Here is a 26826-nt window from a genome sequence, read left to right as displayed (position 1 = left end):
TTATCTAAGAAGGATTTAATTATGCTAAGTATTCTACCAGTGATACCGTATGATTTAATTTTCCTGAGGAGACCCTTGTGCAATACCCTGTCAAAAGCCTTAGATATATCTAGAGCTACCGCTCTGCCCTCCCCCGCTTTGTCCAGTGAATGGTATATACATTCAGAGATTACAGTGAGGATGTCAGCTGTGGAACGGGCTTGTCTAAATCCATATTGTTTGTCAGTCAGAAGTTTAGTATCTGTAAGGTGCTGGACTAGAGCATGGTTAATTATGGTCTCAAATATTTTGGCGAAAAGTGGGAGGAGGCTAATGGGGCGATAATTTGATGGGTCAGTTCTTTCGCCAGAATTCTTGAATATTGGTACCACAGAAGCGGTTTTCCAACAGCCCGGAAAGCAAGATTCATTAAGGCATTTATTGTAGAGTTTGTAGAGAACTGGAGCTACTTCGGCTGAGAATTTTTTAATAGCACAGCTGGGATGAGATCAGGTCCACATGCTTTTGAAGTGTCAAGATTTTTTATGATAGCATGTACTTGAGCAGGGGTGATTTTTAGATCGTCTAGCGTGGCGTCTGTCTGCAAAGGAAAGTTAGGCAGGGGGTGGTTGGAAGGGTCCAGTGTGGAGTTCGAGGCAAACCAGCTGGCAAGCATATTGGCTTTGTCGGTTGTTGAGCAAACAACCTCGTGATTGTTGGTTAGTGGGGGAATTGTTGATTGGCCATTATTTACTACACTGTTGTAGATTTTCCAGAAGTCACAATTTCCTAATTTTTGTGCTTCGATGCGTTTTTTAGTGGTTTCAGTAAATTCTCTCTTGGCTGTCGCTATTTCTTTCTTAACGTTATTTCTAGCTTCTATGTACTTGTTTGTTTGAACTGGACTTATGTCGGTTAAATCTGCGCTATGCATGCTGCCTTTGAGCAATGGCAGTTGCGCAAGTCGAAGTAAACCATTGGGGAGAGTGGGGCTTGCCGTAAAATTTCCGCACGGGAACATGTACTTCCATTGCTGTTTTGAACCATTCAGTGGTCTCATTTGCGCACTGTTCGGCAGGAAGAGAAAAAATATTTCCCCATGGGGCATCTCTGATAAGATCTCTGATGGCTTCCCAGTCAGTCTTTTTATAATATCTCGTTGTTTTGAGCACTGGCTCTTCAGTTTTGGGTCTAGAATTTAGGGCGATTTCTACCATTATCACTACATGGTCAGCGTTGCCGAGTGGGCTGTTAGCATTTGTTGTACAATCCTCGGGAACTGTAGTCAGAAACAGATCTAGAAGTGATGCTTGTTGTTCTTGCTGGTCAGGGAAACGGGTTGGAAACCTAACCATTTGTGATAGTTTTGCTATATCTCACTCCCTATGTGTTTTGCTGCATTTGTGTGAGTTTTACTTGATGTTTTAGGGTTTTTTAAATTTTATCTGTATCTCTTCCATTTGTATTTTATATGCAATTATAAAGTTGGGACTGTCTTCTGTGCAATTTTAAAAAAATTTGTCTCCAATTATTTCATATACAAATTTAAAGACAAAATAGTCCGTTCTGTTTGACAAGATCTATCACACGATATTATGCCTTCTTTACATTTTCAGTATTTATGTAATTAAGCATTGAATTCAATGGAAAAATTGAGAAAATGATTAATAACAAATGGAAAGAAATTTCTATGAAAAGAAATGGAGCAGAGAAAAGTTTAAGTGTAAAAAAAAAAAAAAAAAGTGACTAAAATTTTGTCTCCAGCCAATCAGTTACTGTGGAAACCAATCGTGCTTATCCGTAATATGATTGATTGCGCACAACTTCATACGAAGAAGTGAATATTAAGTGAAGTTAGCAAAATTTCAGAGAAATTTGAAAATAGATTTCAGAAATATTTTTCTGTTATGCAAATAAGTATAAGAAATAAATAATTCATTAGGGCTGTGTTAGTTTGCGGTTGATAGAAAATTATTGTATCAACCAATGTAAAATAGCACATCCTGAGAAAACTGCATATGTCAATGAATGAAAGCAAAATAATTATTTCCTCAAAGGTTAATCAGTACATCTAATCTTTGATATTTTTTTTTTATTGTTTTATTTCATAACATTTTGTAATTAATCGAAGTAAAGTGCAACAGATAACTGTTTCTGTATACAATTGTTGGAGACGATGGATGACTGGAAAGTACCAGAATATTGGAAGAGACTGGCTTGAATCATGGTAGTTCGTGCTGCATTAAAAACTTACAAAATCATAGCTGCCGTTCAGTGTTCATTGAAAGTCATAAAATGTAAAGAATTGAATCCTGTGTTCATACAAGAGTTTCACTTTCTTTTTTTTTTGTACACGTTTGCATTTTTTTTTTTTTTAATATGAAAATTGCTTTAGACAACGCATGAAGCCATTTGATGTAAAGAGCTAAAGAAAAAATATTTCAAGGTCAAAAACTAAAGATAAATGTTAGATTCTGACCCAGAAAACAACAATTCTTCTCTCTTTGTCAGAAACATTGTTCATGGAATGAGGACTAAAGGACAAAATAAGGGAAGCAATAATTATGAGGCTGCCGAAAGTAAACCAAGGTTCACTTTCTACTCTCTTGCAATATCTTTTGGGCAGACAAGAAAATTTTGCATCGTATGGTTCTCCGCTCCACATTAACAGATGGTTGGGTCAGTGTTGTAGCCCTATCTGATCATAGCAACCTTTGATCATCTTATTTCTATTCTCAGACAGATGAGTGCATCTGACTCAGAAGGAGCAGTGGTAGGGGAGTTCTCTAGCTGTCTGGTCAACAGCTGTAATCTGATCTGTTCAAAGGTTTGACATTGCAGAGGAAGCTTCAGTTGTTTGATTGCTGGGTCAAACCCATGAAAGGTAGCCCTTACGATCTCTATTCTGCTGGTAACTTTCCATCTTATATCTGTAGGGGCAAAGTCAGCTCGGAGATGCAGGCTGATAGACTTTAGGCAACCAGTGGTCAAGCGTCGGGTTTTATTCTATTAGCAAGATTAAAAGTCATCCATAGCATATTATTATCTATACATTAATTACGATAGCGTGTGTGTTACGCTTACATCCGGGCCGATTAATTATATTCTTCTATTCCTTGTCATAATTTTATCAAGAATTCTTCATAAGTTTTGGTTTCGGTTATGGCTGAAGGAACAAGAGTTATATATATATATATATATATATATATATATAAGTTTTTATTTCGGTTTTGATTCAAGCTAATGCACCCAAGTCATATGGTTATATTTGAAATCGCAACTTTATAACATATAAAAATCGATAGAACATTAACTCGATAATAATATATATGAAATCTGCCAGAATTAAAATATTTAAGCGCACTTTACAACCAGGCTTTACTGGGTATTCGTACTAGCTTAGATAAATATTTTTACAGTTTTAACAAAAAAGCTACAATAATATCAGAGCATCTCCATTTACACTGAACATCTACAGAATGCCAACATCAATATATTATATATGAATAAGTCCGCTGTGGAATTTCCATAGGTCTCGCTAGTTATTATTATGTTTGTTTTTGATAAAAGTGAATTGCAATTATTTAATAAAAAAAAAAAAAAAAAAAAAAAAGGAACTGTAACTTAATTTGGATTCTTCAACCGACTGTTCTCACCTTGAATGTTATTTTCACAACATTTCCGTCAATGTTACCTCCAACCTTCTGGTGCACTCAAGTCTGCACAGAATTTTGAATGCAACAGAAGTAGCATTTTCTCGTTCTGTCATCTATTGCTTGGTGGAAATCCTAAATAATTGGTGATTATATTTTTGAGTGTTGCCCACACAAAGGATTGAGTTTGACAGAAAGATTCATGAATTTGACAAAATACAACTGAAAATTAAAACATTGTGCAAATGACACTCAAAACAATTGTCCGAATAAGAAATAGCAATCATCATAAAAATTAAGAAATAGAATAAACTTAACTTTTTCTATTTGTATTTAGGAATTCGATCCATCAGCTTTCAGCATGATATCATCACGTTGGGAACTGGACTTAGTGTGATCATTTTCTTGGATATGAGAACACGGAAATATCTGGAAACTCCAAATGAAAATAAACATTGTCAACTCCTTGTGAGCGAGGGATGGATGGTGAGTAGTGCACTTATTTTTTTATTTATATATTTATTTACAAGGTAGTCCCTACTTATCAAGGCCTAAAGCCACTTGAGGATAGGGGTTAATGAGTGTAAAGTGGTCCTCAGGACAATGGTGTAATAATTGTTAGTGGTAGAAATTGGGTATAGTTTGATTATTTAGGGGAATGGCTCAAGAATTTGTTTACATTGGACTTGAAGATGGACATGTTGTCAGACTGTGGAAAGAGGCTTTGTTCATGGAATCTGTTTAGATTTAGGCACAAGTAGAGTGGGGGAAATTGTTGGTAGTGGTTGTAGCTAGTCGAGTATTTTTTTTTTTTTTTTTTTGCAAAAGTTTGGCAAGGGGGTGGGGGACTACAGATTGAAATTCAGATAAGCACTTACTATGAAAATTACAGAACAGAGACAGGCTCGCAACATCTATTTTGTGGGAAAGAGGCTGTAATGAAGAGAAAAAGGCATCATCTACTAGGTTTAGGGGGCCCCGGGGGGGGGGGGGGCTTGAAAGGCTTTTTTTTTTTTTTTTTTTTTTTGGTAAATTTTTTACTTATTTTCCACCTTAATCACCTAAAATAGTTTTCCACCAGATGTTAAACAATGTAATTCTTTATGCTATCTTAGTGATGCATGTGAATGGTAGACTTGCTGCAGATCGGGGGTGGTGGGCACAGAGCTAACCTTCTAGATATGAGACTGTCAGGAGTGCCTCTATACAAGCAAGATGGGTTTTGGGGTTCTTAGCTAAATGATTGTGTTCCTTTGGTTTGACAAGTTTGTTATTCAGAGAACCATTAACATTTGCAACTGCTAAAAATATAAACCTGTTTTTGAACTACAGTTGTGATTTTCTTTGAATTCATTTGTTGCAATCTTTTTCCCTATTATTTACTGAAACTGCTAATATTAACAACTTTTAAGTTCTTGGATGCAAATAAAAAAATACTTATTAAATAAAGATTTTTTTTTTTTTTGTCTGTGCAGTTTTAGAGCAATTAACCTAAGATGGCAACAACTCTTCCGACATTTCTTATTGGAAACGGATTTTCATTTTTTTTTTTTTTTTTTTCATTTCTATTCACAGAACAAAGACAGCAACTCACCGTTAATGCACGAGACACATTTGAATTCTATATATACACACAATTATGATGATACAGGCACTCGACTTTTCACTGCAGGAGGGCCGATGCCATCTGATGTTCAAGGAAACTATGCAGGAATTTGGTCTTAATTTAACACATTATCCCCCACTACCCTCTTGTTTTTAAAACTTTTTTTGAGAAAAACGAACAGAAAAAAAATGCATGTTCATTGCTGCTTATAAAAAAGTCACTTTATTTCTGAGGTTGAAGTAAAATATAATTGAAAGAAAATTTTATTTTTACACAAATGACAAAATGTCCATCAGTGACGATGAATGCATTCACTTTCCTTGCAAGACAAAAACTTCTGTGGTGGAGATGAAAAGTCGCCCGGTGCCCCTTCCCCTGTTGCACCCATTAAAAAAAAAAAAAAAGCCCTCTACACAAACACACTAGTTTCTTTTTATAAAGTAACCTTGTTAAAAAAATAAAAAATCACTTTAAATAAATTTACCTCAGGAATTAAAACATTTACATTTTTGCTTTGTTTTACTTAAAGTGCTATTTTCCCCAAACCAGCTTAAAAAAAAAAAAATTGGATTGGAATATCTTAATTTTTTTTTTTTTTTTACCTAATGTCAACTAAAAAAAAAAAAAAATTTTTTTTTTAAAACTTTAATTAAACCTCAACACCCACCCCGCTCACATTTTCAATCAAGTCTAGTATAAAAAAAAATTTGCAAACATTTCTGTACATGTTCTAAAATTGACTTAAATGCTGATCGATACCTTTCGAGATATGTGATATTGAAATAACAAGATGCAAAATGTTTCAACAAAAGTATTTTTAATTGACCAACAAAAACGTACACAAAAAAAAAAGAGACATTCATTGTATGAAGTGGTCCGCATTTATACATTTAAAAAAAAAATTGATCGTTTTATTCTTGTTGCTCTTTCTTTTGTTCAATTATTTCAATCTTCTAAAGCCTGGAAAAAAAAAAAATATCAATAAAGAACATTGCAATTTAAAATCGATAATATAATTGACATGCATGTAGGTCATGAAATTGCATACCTCCACCCACCCCTCTGACAATGTACTGCTTTAACTCAAACTATCTGAAATTTTTCAAAGAGTATCAGATCCATACATGAAATTTGGAAATCAAAATTCATACCATTACCAAATTTTTCCAGGTCACATAATAGATTAAGTAGTCTTTACTTTAATGTTTCTTTTTTTTTTTGTTTTTTTTTTATTCAATTTTCACCCCAAACAAGGCACAGTGCCACTTTGAAGCAGGGGGCTACTATTAGGGAATTAATTAGCGGGGTCATTATGAAGGGAGAAGAGTAGAAAGATGTTTGTTAACATTACACTTGAACTTCTGAATATCATTGCAGTTGGGAAAGCAGAATCCCGGAAGGGAGCCAAAGACCCGCAGTTCTGGGGAAGAAACTATTGGAGTAAAAGGCTTTCTTGCACCTAGGGATCTCTACTGTAAAGGGATGAGACTTAGTAGCTTATCAGGGGTAGTTACGTCGGGGAGGTACAAGAGTTTGCAGTTCGTCAGAGCATTCACCATTAAAGTATTTGTAGAACAGGCAGAGGGATGCAACATCTCGTCGATGGGACAGAGGCTGAAGCCTAGATGACAGTTCAGGACCTATCAGGTTGGTGACTCTTTTTTGAACCCTGTCCAGGAGCGAGAGACAAGCAGCAGATGCACCAGCCCAGATGTGACAATAGTACTCCATACATGGGTGAATGGTTGCCTTATAGAGGTATAGGATACTGTCAGGCGTAAGTAGTTTTCTAGCACGGTAGAGGGAGCCAACCTTCCTTGCAGCAGCCTTGGCAATGCTCTCAATGTATCTATTCCAGTTCATATTCCCTGTAAACGTTAGGCCGAGGAGTTTAAAAGAAGTACTTTCAGGCAATGTGTTCTTGGCCATTGCTATTGGTGGTAGAGAAGGTTTCTTGTAGTTATTGAAGGAAACAAGCTTAGTCTTAGCAGCATTGAATGCGACCAACCATTTTTGTCCCCATTCCACTACGGATTGGAGGTCGTCGTCTAGTGTTTCTGCCATTTCCTTGGATATGTGTTCATTTGTTTTCCCCTCATATCTGTTATAGAGAGTGGTGTCATCGGCAAATATACCCATCTCCGAAACAATATTATTATCATTATAATGTGGCCGATATTAGGCTGTACAAACAAATTACCAATAATATAACCTCCTTAGCTGAAAATTTATAAGCGAATAATTCAAATAGCAACCATTTCTTGTCACCAAGGTATTTTTATCGAAGATGTTAATTTTTTAAGAGATGGAATAAATACTGAGTCACTCAAAAGCTTATGAAATGTTTAATAAATTTTTTATCCAGAATTATTTTGCCAGACATGATTATTTTGTAGTAAAATAGCCATATGCAGCAGCACCTGCTTCAGAAAAAAAAAATCATTAAACTTGAAACTGACCTGACGTGCAAATTCTGGCAATACAAAAGCTGCTCTGTGAATGTCACCATTATAATATCGTAAACCTAATTTCTTTATTTCTTCTCGAGAAAATTCACGAATCGGTTCTTTCAAATTGCTATCCTGTAATTGAAAAGTAGGGAAACAAATTCATTAACTTTAATAAAAATAGGTTTTTAAGCTCACATGGCAATAAAATTAAATAATTTTATAGCATTGAAACACAAATTGAAAATATGCGAAAAATAAAGCTTGAAAATAATGATTATATTTTTAATTTTGGAACTTTTCAACTTGTAAATGGTATTGCATCACATATTATCCCAAAATTCAAAGTTTTAAGATATTTTTACTTTACTTTAAGCAATGGTGGTAGTGGGGCATAGGTATTTGTTAAATCACAGAAATTTAAAAGGTGTAATGGTATAAACATTCAGGAATTGGGTTTCAATTATTAGTTAATGGTTTTATTTTTTATGTGTAGAAAATATAGACTTGTGAAAAATATACTTGAAACATTCATTTAAAATAAAACACTTTTCATTCATAACTATTGTAAACACGGAACAATCTTTTTTTTTTTTTTTATTTATTTGTAAATGCATATTAACATTTTCATAATTTTGACACAAATTTATTTTTCAAATTGCAATTTAGAAATAGATCACAACTTGTTTTTCAACAACTTAATCATAAAGAAAGGAAAATTTGAACACAAAAGCTAAACATTTGTCCAAGGAATAAAATTGCAAGACAATCAAAACAATCACAGAATTAAAAAAATTTAAGCAATATGGAGATTAGTTACACTTATGGCTGAAATCAAATCAATGTAAGTATATAAAAATGATGGTGCGTCTATTGCTTGAAATTAAGTCAACTTGGAATAAGATATTTTGACTATAGTTAGATGATCATCCAAAGTCAAACTGTTTCATAACTCTTCAGTGTGGCTAGACATGCAAGCACATTAAGCTGAGATTGTAAATTTTTCAGCAATCCAAATTTATTAGCTGTTATCAGCACAAACAAGAGTTTGACATCCATGTCTTCAGATTTTGTAAACTGCACTACAAATCGTGAAAATATGAGTAACTCCAAACGATTTTAGAACAGTTTTTGTTTGGCATCAATTTTCGGGCAACATTTTAATAATTACATTTTCTTTGAATTTTCAGGGTCATGTCAGATTCCAAACTGAAAATATTCCTCGGGTTAGTTTTTTGACCTAAGGAATTCAGAAATTATGCAAATTTTATATTGAAAACATAAAAAGTTTAAATATTTTATTTGTTTTATGTAAAGAATTTAAAAAGTGAATACAACTTACTGGATTTGTACTACAAATAAGAAAGCCAATCTGTCCACTCGGGTATGTTGGAATGGTTGTATAGGAATACTCCACAACTGGATAAAGCTTTTGACAAAAGTTCTTCATGCTTTTGATGAGATCTAAATGGAGCCAGATACATTCACCTTAAAAAGAAATTTAATTCAATTAGAAATATGACAAGATCGTTTACTGAGGAGAGGAACTTCGTTTATCTATGTTATGAGGACGTTTCTGGAACAGGTATTATATTCTGATATAGCAACCAGCTCCCCGAGATCAAGGGGTTGATATGATGTTGGCTATATTTGCTTGACAGGCCGTATTAAGTTTTCAGTGTCATTAATTCACTCCTGAGAATTATCTTAGCTGGGAACATCATGTGGCAATTGAATAAGTGAACATTTTTTTTATAAAGTTTTTTTTTTTTTTACAATTTGAAGAAGGAGCATTTTCTTTAACTCAAAAGTTCAGTTGGGAACATGACCCATCTATTCTTGACTGAGTCCAACCTTTTGCGACAGATCAGGCTGTAATAATGATAGATATTACTCTAAAGAGGGAGGCCTCTTCAGTCCCGGACGACAACCTTCCTATAGCTGGTGACTACAAATAAATCACCGGTTGGAAAACCTAAACTGCTTAAGGAGGAGATAGGCTCTATCTATCACCCGGCTTTCATACTCCTTCTTTGCCTATTAGCCAGGCGTAGAGGTGCTATCACAGGGACTCGACAGAATCACTCAGTGGTTGATCTTGTTTCCTGACTAGGGCAATAAACGCCGTTTTCCCCGCCACATCTTATCCCCTTAAACTGGACATTGGGGGTGCTACAGTACCACATATGCCAGTGCAGTTGGACTGGGTTGACTTTGTCTAATGGGTTGAGGCTACCGGATTGACAGTTCCTGGCTGCTGTTTCCAACTGATAGTACAGGAGCTTTAACTCTTTGGTAGCACTTAGAGCGGCTCCTCCATCAACAGTTGTATAATATCGGGATGATTGTAGTGCCATGTCTTGCACTCATCCCCGGTGGGCTTTCCTGAGGTCACAATCTTGTAGGTAAGGACAGCTGATGGTCTACTTGTATTGCATGTCTGATATTCTGCACAACCATTTGTCCACCACCCATCACTCACCTTAACTGAAACTTTTAAATATAAAATGAAATGACAGCTCACGCAAAAGTTACGTTTAAACCAGGACCAAACTCAAAGAAAACCTACCTGCCTCCTCCCTTGAGGCTTGCATTTACGAATATCCCCGGGCTAAACTCTAAACCACAAGTTGAAGAGCCATTGCTCAAAACAACAAATTACTACAATAAGGCTGACTGATGTGATCTCTAATGGCTTCTCAGAGATGCCCCATGGGGAAATAGCTTTTCTCTTCCAGCAGAACAGTGCGCAAATGAGACTACTGAATGGTTCAAAGCAGCAATTGAAGCACATGTTCTTACACAGAAGTTCTATAGTAAACCCCGCTCTCCCCAATGGTTTACTTCTACTTGTTCAGCTGCCATTGCTCAGAAGCAATATGCATACCGTAGATTTATCCGACATGAGTCGTGTATAAACAGACAAAAGTATATAGAAGCTAGAAATAATTGCAAGAAAGAAATAGCAACAGCTAAGAGTAAATACACTGAAACCACCAGGAAACGCATTGAAGTGCAAAAATTAGGAACTCGTGATTTCTGGAAATTCTACAACAGTGTAGTAAATAATGGGCAATTGACAATACCCCCACTATCAACAATCATGACGTTGTTTGCGCAGTAACTGAGAAAGCTAACATGTTTGCTTGTCAGGTTGCCTCAAACTCTACCTTGGACCCAGCAAGCCATTCCAGCCCTGTTTTTCCTCTGCGGACAGAAACCACGCTAGGTGAACTAAAGATCATGCCCCCCCCCCCAGTTCATGATATCAAAAAAACCTAAACGCCTCAAAAGCATGTGGACCTGACCTCATCCCAGCTGTGCTTAAAAAAAACCCCAGAAAATGCTCTGCTGAGGTCACTCCAGTTCTCTCTAAACTCTTTAACAAATGCCTTAACGAATCTTGCTTTCCTGACTGCTGGAAAACTGCTTCCGTGATACCAGTTTACAAAAACTCTGGCAAAGGAACTGACCCATTAAACTATCGCCCAATTAGCCTCCTCCTTTTCGTCAAAATATTTGAGTCCTTAATTAATCAAGTTCTAGTCCACCACCTTACAGCTGCTAAACTTCTGTCAGACCACTAATGTGGATTTAAGCAAGCCCGTTCTACTGCAGATATTCTAATTGTAATCTCTGAACATTTATACTAAGCACTGGATAAGGCAGGGAGGGCAGTAGCCCTAGATATATCTAAGGCTTTTGACAGGGTATGGCACGATGATCTTATGAAAGTAAAATCATATATATATATATATATATATATATATATATAGAGAGAGAGAGAGAGAAAAGACAATTTTGTTTTATTTCATTTTATAAATTGAAAATATTTCATTTCTTTAAGTATTCTTGATTTCTCAATATTTTGAAAAAAAAAAAAAAAAAAAATTTTTTTTTTTTTTTTTTTTTTTTTTTTTTTTTACTTGGTTTCAATAAGTTCTTTATTGCAGAAGAGATGAGAACTCTTCTTACCTTGGTTGCAGATGATACCATTTGGCCTGAGGGCTTTTTTCATCAGTTCATAGTAAGACTGCTCAAACAATGAAGAGGCAGGACCTAAATGGGAACAAATTTTGAAAGAAAATGGTGATACAAGAAAAAGTAAAAAAGCTGCAGTACAAAGATATTTTCAAATAAACCTAAAAATTTAAGTAAAAAAAACTAAAATGTTCAAATAAATCTTTTAAATAAATCTAAAAATTTAAGTAAAAAAAAACTAAAATGTTCAAATAAATCTTTCAAATAAACCTAAAAATTTAATTAAAAAAACTAAAATGTTCAAATAAATCTTTTAAATAAACCTAAAAATTTAAGTAAAAAAAACTAAAATGTTCAAATAAATCTTTTAAATAAACCTAAAAATTTAAGTAAAAAAAACTAAAAATTTAATTAAAAAAAACTAAAATGTTCAAATAAATCTTTTAAATAAATCTAAAAATTTAAGTAAAAAAAACTAAAATGTTCAAATAAATCTTTTAAATAAATCTAAAAATTTAATTAAAAAAAACTAAAATGTTCAAATAAATCTTTTAAATAAATCTAAAAATTTAATTAAAAAAACTAAAATGTTCAAATAAATCTTTTAAATAAATCTAAAAATTTAAATAAAAAAAACTAAAATGTTCAAATAAATCTTTTAAATAAACCAAAAAATTTAAGTAAAAAAAACTAAAATGTTCAAATAAATCTTTTAAATAAATCTAAAAATTTAATTAAAAAAAACTAAAATGTTCAAATAAATCTTTTAAATAAACCTAAAAATTTAAGTAAAAAAAACTAAAATGTTCAAATAAATCTTTTAAATAAATCTAAAAATTTAAGTAAAAAAAACTAAAATGTTCAAATAAATCTTTTAAATAAACCTAAAAATTTAATTAAAAAAAACTAAAATGTTCAAATAAATCTTTTAAATAAACCTAAAAATTTAAGTAAAAAAAACTAAAATGTTCAAATAAATCTTTTAAATAAATCTAAAAATTTAAGAAAAAAAAACTAAAATGTTCAAATAAATCTTTTAAATAAATCTAAAAATTTAAGTAAAAAAAACTAAAATGTTCAAATAAATCTTTTAAATAAATCTAAAAATTTAAGTAAAAAAAACTAAAATGTTCAAATAAATCTTTTAAATAAATCTAAAAATTTAAGAAAAAAAAACTAAAATGTTCAAATAAATCTTTTAAATAAACCTAAAAATTTAATTAAAAAAAACTAAAATGTTCAAATAAATCTTTTAAATAAACCTAAAAATTTAAGTAAAAAAAACTAAAATGTTCAAATAAATCTTTTAAATAAATCTAAAAATTTAAGTAAAAAAAACTAAAATGTTCAAATAAATCTTTTAAATAAACCTAAAAATTTAATTAAAAAAAACTAAAATGTTCAAATAAATCTTTTAAATAAACCTAAAAATTTAATTAAAAAAAACTAAAATGTTCAAATAAATCTTTTAAATAAATCTAAAAATTTAATTAAAAAAAAAATAAAATGTTCAAATAAATCTTTTAAATAAATCTAAAAATTTAATTAAAAAAAACTAAAATGTTCAAATAAATCTTTTAAATAAATCTAAAAATTTAATTAAAAAAAACTAAAATGTTCAAATAAATCTTTTAAATAAACCTAAAAATTTAAGTAAAAAAAACTAAAATGTTCAAATAAATCTTTTAAATAAATCTAAAAATTTAATTAAAAAAACTAAAATGTTCAAATAAATCTTTTAAATAAACCTAAAAATTTAATTAAAAAAAACTAAAATGTTCAAATAAATCTTTTAAATAAACCTAAAAATTTAAGTAAAAAAAACTAAAATGTTCAAATAAATCTTTTAAATAAATCTAAAAATTTAAGTAAAAAAAACTAAAATTTTTAAATAAATCTAAAAATTTAATTAAAAAAAACTAAAATGTTCAAATAAATCTTTTAAATAAATCTAAAAATTTAATTAAAAAAAACTAAAATGTTCAAATAAATCTTTTAAATAAATCTAAAAATTTAAGAAAAAAAAACTAAAATGTTCAAATAAATCTTTTAAATAAATCTAAAAATTTAAGTAAAAAAAACTAAAATGTTCAAATAAATCTTTTAAATAAACCTAAAAATTTAATTAAAAAAACTAAAATGTTCAAATAAATCTTTTAAATAAACCTAAACATTTAAGTATAAAAAACTAAAATGTTCAAACAAATCTTTTAAATAAACCTAAAAATTTAAGTAAAAAAACTAAAATGTTCAAATAAATCTTTTAAATAAATCTAAAAATTTAAGTAAAAAAAACTAAAATGTTCAAATAAATCTTTTAAATAAACCTAAAAATTTAAGTAAAAAAAACTAAAATGTTCAAATAAATCTTAAATAAACCTAAAAATTTAATTAAAAAAAACTAAAATGTTCAAATAAATCTTTTAAATAAACCTAAAAATTTAAGTAAAAAAAACTAAAATGTTCAAATAAATCTTTTAAATAAATCTAAAAATTTAAAAAAACTAAAATGTTCAAATAAATCTTTTAAATAAACCTAAAAATTTAATTAAAAAAAACTAAAATGTTCAAATAAATCTTTTAAATAAATCTAAAAATTAAAAAAAAACTAAAATGTTCAAATAAATCTTTTAAATAAACCTAAAAATTTAAGTAAAAAAAACTAAAATGTTCAAATAAATCTTTTAAATAAATCTAAAAATTTAATTAAAAAAAACTAAAATGTTCAAATAAATCTTTTAAATAAACCTAAAAATTTAAGTAAAAAAAACTAAAATGTTCAAATAAATCTTTTAAATAAATCTAAAAATTTAAGTAAAAAAAAACTAAAATGTTCAAATAAATCTTTTAAATAAACCTAAAAATTTAAGTAAAAAAAAACTAAAATGTTCAAATAAATCTTTTAAATAAATCTAAAAATTTAATTAAAAAAAAACTAAAATGTTCAAATAAATCTTTTAAATAAACCTAAAAATTTAAGTAAAAAAAAACTAAAATGTTCAAATAAATCTTTTAAATAAATCTAAACATTTAAGTAAAAAAAACTAAAATGTTCAAATAAATCTAAAAATTTAGGTGCCTCAACTTTAAAGTGAATTCTTTAACGACATTTTAAACCTTTATTCATGATTTCAGGTTTTTGTTCTATCGGATTGAAAAGAAGGTTTGTGTTGGACTAGCTTCCTAACCCTGCCTTATGTTTACACTCCAACTATAATAAAAGTGATGCAAATCTGTGTCTACTCTGAGGTTTACCTAGAAACATAGAATTTGGTAGGAATGTCTATACATATTACATCTTATTTTTGTGATTTTTAACATTAGAGTTATTAAGTTGACTAGTAAATATATTGTGTGTCAATGTATTTAACAGCCAGATGTCGGTTCACGTTGCACTTGAACTTCTGCACGTCAGTATAGTTGGGGAAGCAGGGACTTGGAATGGAATTCAAAAGTCTAGCGGTTCTGGGGAAGAAACTACTGGAGTAGAAAGATCTTTTACATCTAGGGATCTCTACAGTGTGAGAGTGTGATTTAGCAACCTGTCGGGTTTGTCAAGGGTGTTCACGTCGTGGGGGGCACAAGTGCTTGCAGTTCGTCAGAGCATTCACCATTAAAATACTTTTAGAACAGGCAGAGGGATGCAACGTTTCGTCGATGGGACAGAGGCTGAAGCTTAGATGCCAGTTCATGGCCTATCAGGTTTGCGACTCTTTTGTACCTTGTCAAGGAGCGAGAGACTAGTAGCAGATGCACCAACCCAAATATGACAGCAATACTCCATACATGGGCGAATGGTGGCCTTACCATCCCACACATGCATCTTAAAATAAATAGATGACACACGTGTGTTTCTAGTCTAAAGAAACTCAAAGTTAGTTGAATCGCAGTCAGTTGGAACAGTAGATTCCAAAAAGATAAGACTTCTCGTAGAGGTGACAAGAGAGGGGGATGTAAGGTAGATAAACCAATAACAAAATTTCCACCCTTCTCAGGATAACGCAGAGGAACTGAATAAAGATCCAATTGTTCGGATAAATGAGACTTGCGTATGTTGCTATGCATGAGAGAACTTTGTACTAGGTGCATCAACATCAGGAAACACAAACCATTGAAGGACATGGCAAGAAATGTGAAGATATAAGGTACGTTCTTCTGCTTCATTTTTATAAACCCATCAACAGGACTGATGTAACGCCCCCCCCCCCCCCAAGTAACAATGTCAGCTAGTACGCATTAACAATTCTGCAGGAAGTGCTGTAAATGATAAGTCAGTTGATGCAGTCTGCAGGAGTCCTACTATGATAACAGCAAGCCGATAAGGGATGGATGTCACATACTATATATTCAGAAACGATCGACTTCTGGCAAGTATTTTGAAGTAGTTTTGCAGAAGTGACCAAGGATGAAACCTGCAATAAATATAGTTTAATGAAATGATAACATGTTAAAGCAACAGGCTTCGCAGACAAGTTTTTTTCTTGAAGATTACCACATTGTGATGATTTCATATTCGTACATATATTATCACCTTTTACTCTCTCTCACACGCACACACAGCTAAACAATTGGGATTTTACTCGTTTTAAAGCAAATTGTTCCAAAATCAGGTAATGTTATTCCACCAGCCAAAACAGTTCAATCTAAAATATATTTAGAAACATGATATTCGTTTTATTAAATTGAAAAATATGTTAACAATTTATGGTAAGTAGAGATATTTGTTTAAAAAAAAAAAAAAAAAAAAAAAAAATTTGAAACGCGACAATAAAAGAGGAAAAATATTTTATTTAAAAAATATTTAGCTGACAATGACAATTATATTTTTATGAAATAATCTTTTTACTTTAATAGTATTCACCACAACAGACACTCATAACAAAACGAACATTAGGTGATTTTTTTTATGACAAGTGAAAAATATGGCAGTTTAAAATAAAATAAGAAAACTTGTGGATATACTTAGTGAAAAACAGTACACTTATACCAAAAGTTATGGAAAATTATCGAGTAGAATTTAAAAAAAATAAAATTAATTTACTATTTGAGGTCAACAATCTTAAAACCATAACATGTGGCATCTCAATATTAAAAAGGAGATAATCTATGATGCAAATGTCATTCAGAGTTTGTGGATTACAAATAGTAAATTATTTTTTTTTAAATTCTACTCAATAATTTTCCATAACTTTTGGTGTACACTAATATTTTTTACTGATAGATTTTCATGCTATTTTGTTTTAAGCTACCATATTTTGCATGTATCTCTTCATAGATAAGCACCTTGTGTTATCAACAGGAAACTACAAATCAATGTATAAATGTGGAATTTCTATGGAGTTGTGATAGTCAATTATTATTATTATAACTATTTTTGATCCAGCAACTTTACCTTTTTTTCAGACCAGATTTACTTAGTGGGGAATTGATCAAAGTCTGAAACGAATTGTCTGCCTATTTGTCAGATTTACAAAATATTCCAAGCACCCTTTTCTTAAAGATTACCACTTTGTGACAATCAAAACTTGATATAATTGTGATGGGATGGGCGACTCCTTCTCTAAAAATGTAAATTAGAATTGATTGCGTAAGAAAAATTAATGATGTTGTAAAGAAACGCAACACAGATTCTCATTAGATCACCAAAGTTAAGCAACATTAGGTCTGGTTAATGTCGAATACGTGATTACTTCAGAATACTAGATGCTGTATGACAGAAGATAACAAAACCTTACAAAAATAGAAAAAATACAATCCACATGTGTTGATGAGTAGAAATTCTGTTCTTAATCATGTGGTGAAGCTGTCTGTAGAGAGAGTACGCCTTTTTTTTTTGAAAAGAAAATTAAAAAAAGTGCTTCTCCAGATTTATTAAAGATGGAAGAATTAGAAAATAAAGATATAGCAATAAAACAAAGATATAGCAATAAAATAAAGATATAGCAATAAAACAAAGAAAAAAGATAAAACAAAGGAGAAAACAAAGGAAAAAAAACAAACAATAAAATACCAATTGGGTCAGAAGAATCAGTGATGATCACATCATATTCATTTCGATGGTCAGCCATAAATTTAAAACCGTCCGCAAAATGGATGTTGCATTTTGGACTGCTGAATCCACAGGCAAGTTGCGGAAGATACTTCTTGGAGACTTCAACAACTTTCTGAAAAACATTTGGATTGGATTAAAGAAATAAAGGGACAAAGTGGTAATGGAAATGAAAGAATTGGTTTTGATCTGAAGTCAAAATTGGAAGCAGAAAATATAATCCATAAATGCAACTGAATATTTTATTGCAGACAAAAAGCAATTCTGTTTTTTTTTTTTTATTATTCATGAATGAAGACGGAAGCCATTTCAAGAGAGACATGATACTTTTGAAATTACTTTTTTTTGTAACAAGTCAATATTTATGTGCTCCCACGATCGAGTGATGTGACAAAAGGATTAGAAATTGGGATTTGAAGAGCTAGCCAAAGAAGAGCACACTGGTCTGCAAAACATGGACAAATTCATTGGCATTCCCTGATAGTGGTACCTCAAGCAATTATTGTAACGTGATTGTTTATCTTCTTCAACGGTGTCGTTACATTTTAACACTTGGACCCAACACATTGTATTTGAGACAGTGGCAAAAGAACATATGGAAAGAAATTCAACTGAGCTTTTTCAGTTGACATGAGATGCATTTATTCATGGTTTTTCTCAAAATAATGTATTGCCTCTCGTTTAAAAAGTCTTAGTTTATCTTGTCTGCTACGTAGTTTACAAAACACTGCCATCTCAACACGGCTTAAAAGTCTCTTGTCACCACCACAGGGCCACACGTCCATCTTACTCAACCAACGTTTTTTTTTTGTTCTCACTGCATTTTTTTTCAAAAAATTTCATTGACATATCAATAAATGATTGTTTACTCTGAACGGGCAATAAAAAAAAACATTCAGTTTTGTAAAGAAGTTCATTTTATCTGCTTCAAAAGGTTTAGATTTATAGATTTGTTTATTCGATCTAAACATATAAAAACTTCCATCATCGGTTTTAAATGTTCTTGTTATTTAATTGAAATGCAAAAGAATTCACTTTCAAGTACCTTATCAATTTCACAGAGATCTACGGTTTCAACAAGAGGATGCTTGACAATTTCACGTACAACGCCACCGTCTCCACCTCCAATGACTAAAACCTGAAATACAGAGAAAAAGAAAAATCCAAATTTCCTAATTAAAATAATGGTAAAAAAAGATCAATTATTTCACGTGTAAAAAAAAAAAAAAAATCATTTTGTGCACAAAAAAAGAATAAAATTTAAATATTGCTTAGCAAATTTTCAATATGCTTTAAAAATGAACCTGGATTTTAAACAATATTGTGTTAGTGATGATGACAGGTTTTTTAATGTTAGAAATTCCCAGAACAAACAGGTGATCATTTGGGGTGGGGACACACACTTCCCATGAAATTTAATACTTCTAAAGTTTTGGTGTTTATTTAGAATTGCACTAGAAAAAAAAATACAGAAAAATCTTTATGATGTACGTGTATATATATATATATATATATATATATATATATATATTCCAAAAAATTACGTAAATTGATCAAGTAATTTTTTTTTTTAACTAAGAAAATCAAATTTTATGAAAAAGCAAGATGGAGTCCAGGTGTAACACTAAAGAGAGGCCACATCAGACCTGTAGGGTTGATGTGACGTTTTTTTTGGTTAAAAGTAATTTTTTGTTCCCGGACGATGATCGGGTTGAAGGAATAAAAATTATTATTAATTTTTTTTTGTGAATAAATTCTGAGCTAAGTCTGTTGTTGAGATGGCGGCGGCAAGAGTGCCTTTGTAGCGAGAGGTTAAATCACATTCTAGACTTCAAAAGCGAAAAAGAATGCATAAAATATTTTAGCCAAAATACACAGGCGTTTGATCTACAAGAGCCGAAATCATAGTTGTACAGGAGCCGGAGGGGTGGGGATTTCACACCCGCAATTGGCAAAACTATGAGCCAAGTTGACCTGTGAGTTTGACAATTGAAAAGTCGGGCCGTTTTTGATCTGAGAGAAACACACGCAGTGACTCGGCATTATGTTTAGAACAAAGAATAGGAAAAAAATGAATTGTCCGAAATTTCAAAACAATAATATAACGTATCGAGAATTGTCATTTGGTGAATCAGGTCGAACGAAAATTGAAGTTATGAAATATTTTTGCTCGGATGGGAAAATGTGTTGTCCGATAAGTTCAAAGCGACAAATGCATTCTTGGTCTTTTGACGTAAACAAAATGTCTGATATAATGGAATGGCCGACAACCAGAACTTAATTCAAAGATAAACTAAAATTCCTTTGAATTATCAAAGCGAAAAATGAGATCAATAGATAATTTTAAAACAAATAAAATCGCGTGATTTACTTTAAGTCAAAGGAAAAATAATTTTCCTGTATATGAAAAATTCCATTAGTAAGCCAGGGAGGAGTTAAATAATACAACGTGTAAGTTGGACGTTAATTAAAGGAGGAGTCAATCCAATTTTGGAAATGGACCAATGAAAAAGGGCCCCGTCGAAGTATAATCAACCAATGAGAAAAGGCCCCGTCGAATTATAATCAAGCAATTTGATTGGTCGATGACGAACATGGGTGTCGTCATCATTCCATAATTGTATTATAAAAGAAATGAAAAATCAGAGATTAAGGAGTGAGAAGAAGAGAGAGTCTGGAATCAGAGTCAAAGAGAGCTAAGTCTCGGCAGAATCACCTATCCTCTCTCTCTCCCCCTCGCTTGTTGCATGATAACAACGCTTGTAACGTGTCGATCACTTAACGAGAATTACGCAAAGTCCGCGATACCGATCAGGTATTTCAACAACAGAAGTTCAGTTGTAGAACTAACTGCTTGCTTGAATTAATTGTCAACTATATGTATATGCTGTAAATACTTCTTTTATGAATTTCCGAAATATATATTATATTAACCAACCTCCGGAGTTTTGTTGCTGATGTGCGTTGATCCCTATATATGTACATTCTTTATTTGCCATTTGTGACACCGTATCCGTCAACGAACACCCAGGATAACTAGACGATCCACGGAGAACAGGCCTTGAGGACCGAGCATCCGAGAAGAACCCCCAACGCCTTAACGAAGAACTCACTGGGTGACGCGACGTACTAACGGTTGGCAGACCTGGTTGCCCAGTCGACATATCATAACTGTACCGACCAGGGTGCAGATCATAGCTGGGCCGCGATCAGAGGGTCAAGGGCGTGTAAGACCACGTGTCAAGGTCACATAGGAGCAATCATTTTATTGTAAAATTCAAGAGTAACAACTCAATTTGACTACCAAGATTTTGTTTGTAACCAATATAATTAAAAATTTAATCATTAAAAATAGTAAAATTTGATTTTCTTAAAAAAAAATTTGATCAATTTATGATTTTTGGAATATGACATCTTTGTTCTGTGACAAGTATGTACATCATAAAGATTTTTCTGTATTTTTGTTTTTTTTCATTAAGTGTAATTCTTAATAAGCATAAAGTTTCTCACGATATTGTAGTGTTAAACTGCAGAGTCACCAGCCAAATTTGTTTTCTTTATCCCTTAAAAAAAAAATAATTATGCCACGTAAATTGAAGTCACCAATGAACAAGAAATCCAAATTTGCTAGCAGAATTGCAAGAATTAGGAGTCTCTTCCTTGAAATCTTTGAATCTTTAACAATAGTCCGCCATCTTCTTAATGCTAAACTTCTAAACATAAATACTGATGTAGGCAAACACATTCTAGTGTGGATATCCTAATGGAGTTCAAAACTGTTTGAATTATACAAATATCCACAGCGGTTGAAAGGTTATAGAATTTTAAAGCTCAGGAATTAATGGTTCAAATTTGACATTATATGGGAAACTACTTGAACCAAATGAACCAATTTACAAGAAATTCATTAAGTTTTTTCACTTTTTTGAGCAATTTTGACTTGATTCAGAGAATAAGAGTTATAGATATCAGCTATTTTGGGTTTCAGAAATAAAGCTACGGATAAATATAACGAATACAAAATATATATATAATTATTTTTTTACTATAATAATTAAATACCTACAGACACTAGTGTTTCATCCTTTCGGGATTCTTCAGTGCAGGGTGTCACGATTAACACCAGCCGAACGATTCGAACCCCGCACCACGAGACATCTCTGGCTCGATTAGCGGAGACCGTATCCATTCGGCTACCATTAACCGCGTGAAATAGTGTTGAATTTAAACATTTTAATTTTAAATGTTCATTTACGTCAGTCAGAGAGTGATCTAATCGTTATACGATGATCTATGCATAAGAGCTAAATTGACCGACTTTAATTCAACTGAAAGTGCTCAACGATAAGAAATGAATTTCTTAAAGGGGCTGTCATAATTATTTTTTTGCTATAATAATTAAATACTTACAGACACTAGTGTTTCATCCTTTCGGGATTCTTCAGTGCAGGGTGTCACAATTAACACCAGCCGAACGATTTGAATATATATATATATAATAACAGCATCTAAATAATGACTGATAATTTATAATTAAAAATCTGTTTCATAAGGAAGAACAAACAAAATCAATAAATTGTACGCTCGTTTCGGAAACAATGTTTTTATTGTGATAGACAGAGAGTCTTGGACAATTTTATGATATAGTTTTTTGAAACAAAGTCTCCTCATCAGCAAAAATATTGGGTGGTTTTTTTTTAAAGACACCAAAAATAAACCTAGCATTTTTTAAGTAAAGTAGTTGTATCTGGAAAATATTTAAAATATAAAGGAAAATAGTTTTTTGATGTTGATAAACAAAGTAAGATAAAATTAAAATAAAAATAAGATAAAACCGGGTTGAAATTTAAGGTTAAGAGTGTAAATTTTAAATATTTTTAACAAAAATATTTTAATGGTTAGTCTCCTAAAGGCGTACGTATCATCGCCGATTCATTCATTTGATAAATGTAGTTTATGAATGCATCGGCGATGATATGTACGACTTTTACTTAAATAAATTATCAATCATCTTAATATATATAAACCTCTGCCCTTGATGGAAGGGGAGACAAACTTGCTATGGTTTCAAATGATCTGAAATAACAGCAAGGAGAGACATGATTCCAAATATTTCTCATATGTTATGTTTCCCCTCTTTTGGAAATCGAGTACGATTATGAATATCTCCAGTATCAAATAATCTTTATAAACTGAAATTTACTTTATGTATGAAAACCAAAGAAGGGAGACATAACATGAGAAATATTTGGAATCAAGTCTCCCCTTGCTGTTATTTCAAATCACTTGAAACCATAGCAAGTTTTAGTCTCCCCTCCATCAAGGCGAAAAATTTTGGGGAAATCTCAGATATTTTGTAATTCATATGCAAAACTAGAAAAACAAATGACTATGATTGAAATATTCGTAAAGGTGCTGTATATTTCCACCCACAAAAAATCCTTTAAAATTACCACTATTGTAGATTTTCAACGTTGCTGGAAACGAAAATAACGTTTAAAATTCTAGGAAACGAGTAGTTTCCAAGATATGAACAAATTAGAGCTTCAAAATGTGGGGGATCACTTTTCTATATTAATTTACCCTAAAATGAACATCCACTTCATAGACACTTTTTTGGGGTTGTTTTTTTTTTTAGGAGTGATATTTATTTCATAATTGTGGCCTGGTAGACCAACACAAAACCTACCTTAAAAAACGTTTTTTATAGGTTTTTGGGTGTGCTGAAAACAAATATCGCATTTAAATTTTCCACAAATAAGTATTTTTCCAGGTATTAAGCAATGTGATTCTTTATGTTATTGTGGCCATTGTTGTACGCGCAAGCGTGCGCATACATTTGACTAATATCCAGAAAAATACTTATTTGCAGAAAATTTAATACAATATTCGTTTTCAGCACACTCAAAAACCTATAAAAAAAACAAATATTTTAAGTAGGTTTTGTGTTGGTCTACCAGGCCACAATAAACATCACCCCTAAAAAAAAAAAAAAGACACCCCAAAAAAGGTAAACATGAAGTGTGTGCTGATTTTACATTAAATTAATATAGAAAAGTGATTCCCCCACTTTTTGAAACAATAATGTGTGACCTTAAGGGCAAATGTCACATAGCCCACTACACAATTCAGCTCATTAACTTTCAAATAAGCCTATATTTGTTAAATTCTGATCAATAGTCGCTGAGATTTTGAACTTATATACACCACCATTTTTTGGCAATTTTGTGTGTGTGTGTGTGTGTGTGTGTGTGTGTGTGTGTGTGAATATATCTATACTCATAGCCAAATTGAATATTGAAATGCTCATATCTTTGGTTCTATGAAACGAAACATGAAAATTTGCAGGCTTTTTGAAGATTATCATGCTGTTCTATGATCAAAATTTTATGACAATTGGTAAAAAGAACCTATATTTTCAAACCAATAAAATATGCCCAAATTTGCCTACATTTGTATATATAGTGTCCTGGCAGGCAGCTTCAGTTTTGCTGCTCCAGTTGTCTCCTCTACATTTATCGTTTTTTTCTGTTTCGGTTGTCTCCCCTGTGACCTTGCCAGGCCACTACTATATATATTGTAGAAATTTTATTTTCCTTTTTCTCTATTTATCTCCTCTTCCTTTTTTCCTACTATTAGTGTCTTTCTACTCTCTCCATCTCCTTCCTTTCCCCCATCTAATCAGTGTATTTTCTTCTCTCTTTCTCCCCTTCTTTTCTCCCCCTCTCTCAGTGTATCTGGTGCTACTACTTCTTGCTGTGTCATGCGGGATTCGATTGGCTAAAACATTGAGCACGCCATTTTAAAAAGAGTGAAACCAGCAGAAACTGGGAAGAACAAAAAAAAAAACACCAGAGCGGTGTTAGGCTTTGAATTACACCAGAGCGGTGTAGCGTCGAACTGAATTACACCAGAGGAAAAAAAAAAAAAGCACCAGGGCGGTGTTAAGCTTTGAAGGCACCAGAGCAGTGTAGTGTCAAACTGAATTACACCAAAGCGATGTTGCAATATTTGAAATACAAGAAGAAAGTAATATTAACCATCGAGATTATTAAACTTACCAAACAAAGCCTGAACGGAATCGAAATCAGATAAAATTATAAATTCGAAAAACAAGCAAAACAGTCTGTCTTCAATTTCCCATGATAACAGTTGGAATTACTATTTTATTTGATAAAATAGTATCTATACGTTATTTCTGGATGAATATTAATTCGATATTAGATAACCCAAGAAAGGGTTGATATGCCGTGAAAGCAAAGTAAAAGAAATAAATTTTGGTAACGGATCCTCCATCGGGTTATTTCTAGTGGTGAGAAGTCAAATAAACTCAATTGGAAACTGCTAATGATTTATGCATCTCAATTCTGAATAACACAAAAAAATGGTAAGAAGTGTTGACGTGTTCCAACTACGCTGAATATTTTTTGTAAAAGTATAATTTTTAAAAATATTCTTAAGAACCGCCAGAGGGACTGATTTGGCAGCCCAGTTGAACTATACATTTCCTTTTCTATCATTCTTTCCTTTTTTATTTTATTTTTTTTTTGATAAAATTTTATACCAGTTTACCTTGGTCGCTTTTTTTATTTAATTTTCTTTTAGAACTCTTAGTCACGTGCAATGGGATAAAATTCATTGAACGTAACGATAAAATTTCCGTTAATATAAATATGGATTCTATTGATTTTGACGCATGAGGTTCCGCCAAACAACTAAGTTGTTCAGAAATCCACACATGATTTGTTTGTTTATAGTGGTGAAGGCTTTGTGTAGAACCATCCACACTTTTTGATATTACTGCTAATCTTTGTCAGTGCAATGGCTGCTACAAGACAAAGCATACAGTACACCGCATGTTTTTACATTAGAGTTTCCTTCTCCTGGGGGTGCATCTTTCTCATTGAATTAATGCGCTCCAGATACCAACCTTGAAATTTCTACGACTTGCCGCAGTACATACAGTGCCAAGCCTATGTGTGTGCATATATATATATTGCACATATACAAGAATTATAAAAGAAAATTTAATTATGTGATAATTTTAGTTGAAATCTTTCTTGGCATAAATTTTAATTGCAAAAAAAAAAATCCTTAAAAATAAAAATGTCTGAGCGTTAGAAAATTATGAAATGAAAAAGAAATGCAGATACCTTTTTTGGGTTTGGATGACTGTTGAGTGGCAAATGAGCAATCATTTCTTGATATGAGAATTCATCGCGTTCTGTACACTGGATGACTCCATCCAAAACCAACATTTTGCCATACGTTTTGCTGAAAAAATAATGCCATAAACTTTTAGGCAAACTCATACTAGAAAAAAAATTATGTTATACATTTTTGATTTTAGCAAAATCAAAAATGTATCTTCAAAAAAATTATGTTTATACATTTAAGATTTTAGCAAAATCAAAAATGTATCTTCAAAAAAATTATGTTTATACATTTAAGATTTTAGCAAAATCCAAAATGTATCTTCAAAAAAATTATGTTTATACATTTTTAATTTTAGCAAAATCAAAAATGTATCTTCAAAAAAATTATGTTTATACATTTTTAATTTTAGCAAAATCAAAAATGTATCTTCAAAAAAATTATGTTTATACATTTAAGATTTTAGCAAAATCAAAAATGTATCTTCAAAAAAATTATGTTTATACATTTAAGATTTTAGCAAAATCAAAAATGTATCTTCAAAAAAATTATGTTTATACATTTAAGATTTTAGCAAAATCAAAAATGTATCTTCAAAAAAATTATGTTTATACATTTAAGATTTTAGCAAAATCAAAAATGTATCTTCAAAAAAATTATGTTTATACATTTAAGATTTTAGCAAAATCCAAAATGTATCTTCAAAAAGATTATGTTTATACATTTAAGATTTTAGCAAAATCAAAAATGTATCTTCAAAAAAATTATGTTTATACATTTAAGATTTTAGCAAAATCAAAAATGTATCTTCAAAAAAATTATGTTTATACATTTAAGATTTTAGCAAAATCAAAAATGTATCTTCAAAAAAATTATGTTTATACATTTAAGATTTTAGCAAAATCAAAAATGTATCTTCAAAAAAATTATGTTTATACATTTAAGATTTTAGCAAAA

The 26826-nt window shown here is 31.2% G+C and overlaps 3 protein-coding genes across 12 annotated transcripts in view; 2 read left to right on the top strand and 1 right to left on the bottom strand.

Annotated features, from left to right (window-relative positions):
- LOC145266542 (DDB1- and CUL4-associated factor 12-like) overlaps positions 1-5740 on the top strand; it is a 59218-nt gene extending 53478 nt beyond the window's left edge. For all 10 annotated transcript variants that reach the window (XM_080122365.1, XM_080122327.1, XM_080122345.1 and 7 more), the window contains 2 exons: positions 3970-4118; positions 5208-5740. In XM_080122365.1, coding sequence (XP_079978491.1) covers positions 3970-4118; positions 5208-5357 — 299 coding nt within the window. In that variant the 3' untranslated portion in view covers positions 5358-5740. The remainder of the gene's footprint in view (positions 1-3969; positions 4119-5207) is intronic.
- LOC145272817 (uncharacterized) overlaps positions 1-26826 on the top strand; it is a 731987-nt gene that overhangs the window by 472532 nt on the left and 232629 nt on the right. The window lies entirely within an intron of this gene.
- Positions 6037-26826, bottom strand: part of LOC145266573 (spermidine synthase-like) — a 48000-nt gene continuing 27210 nt past the window's right edge. The window contains exons 2-8 of the mRNA XM_080122414.1: positions 25869-25989; positions 18761-18853; positions 17677-17830; positions 11661-11744; positions 9028-9173; positions 7698-7820; positions 6037-6198 (exon numbers count right to left, since the gene is read on the bottom strand). Of these exons, the coding sequence (XP_079978540.1) occupies positions 6184-6198; positions 7698-7820; positions 9028-9173; positions 11661-11744; positions 17677-17830; positions 18761-18853; positions 25869-25989 (736 nt within the window). The 3' untranslated portion in view covers positions 6037-6183. The remainder of the gene's footprint in view (positions 6199-7697; positions 7821-9027; positions 9174-11660; positions 11745-17676; positions 17831-18760; positions 18854-25868; positions 25990-26826) is intronic.

The sequence above is a fragment of the Euprymna scolopes genome, chromosome 4 (genome assembly GCF_053919585.1).
Source record: "Euprymna scolopes isolate OS-2025 chromosome 4, ASM5391958v1, whole genome shotgun sequence".
Lineage (NCBI taxonomy): Eukaryota > Metazoa > Mollusca > Cephalopoda > Sepiida > Sepiolidae > Euprymna > Euprymna scolopes.
This window is presented reverse-complemented; position numbering and strand designations above follow the sequence as displayed.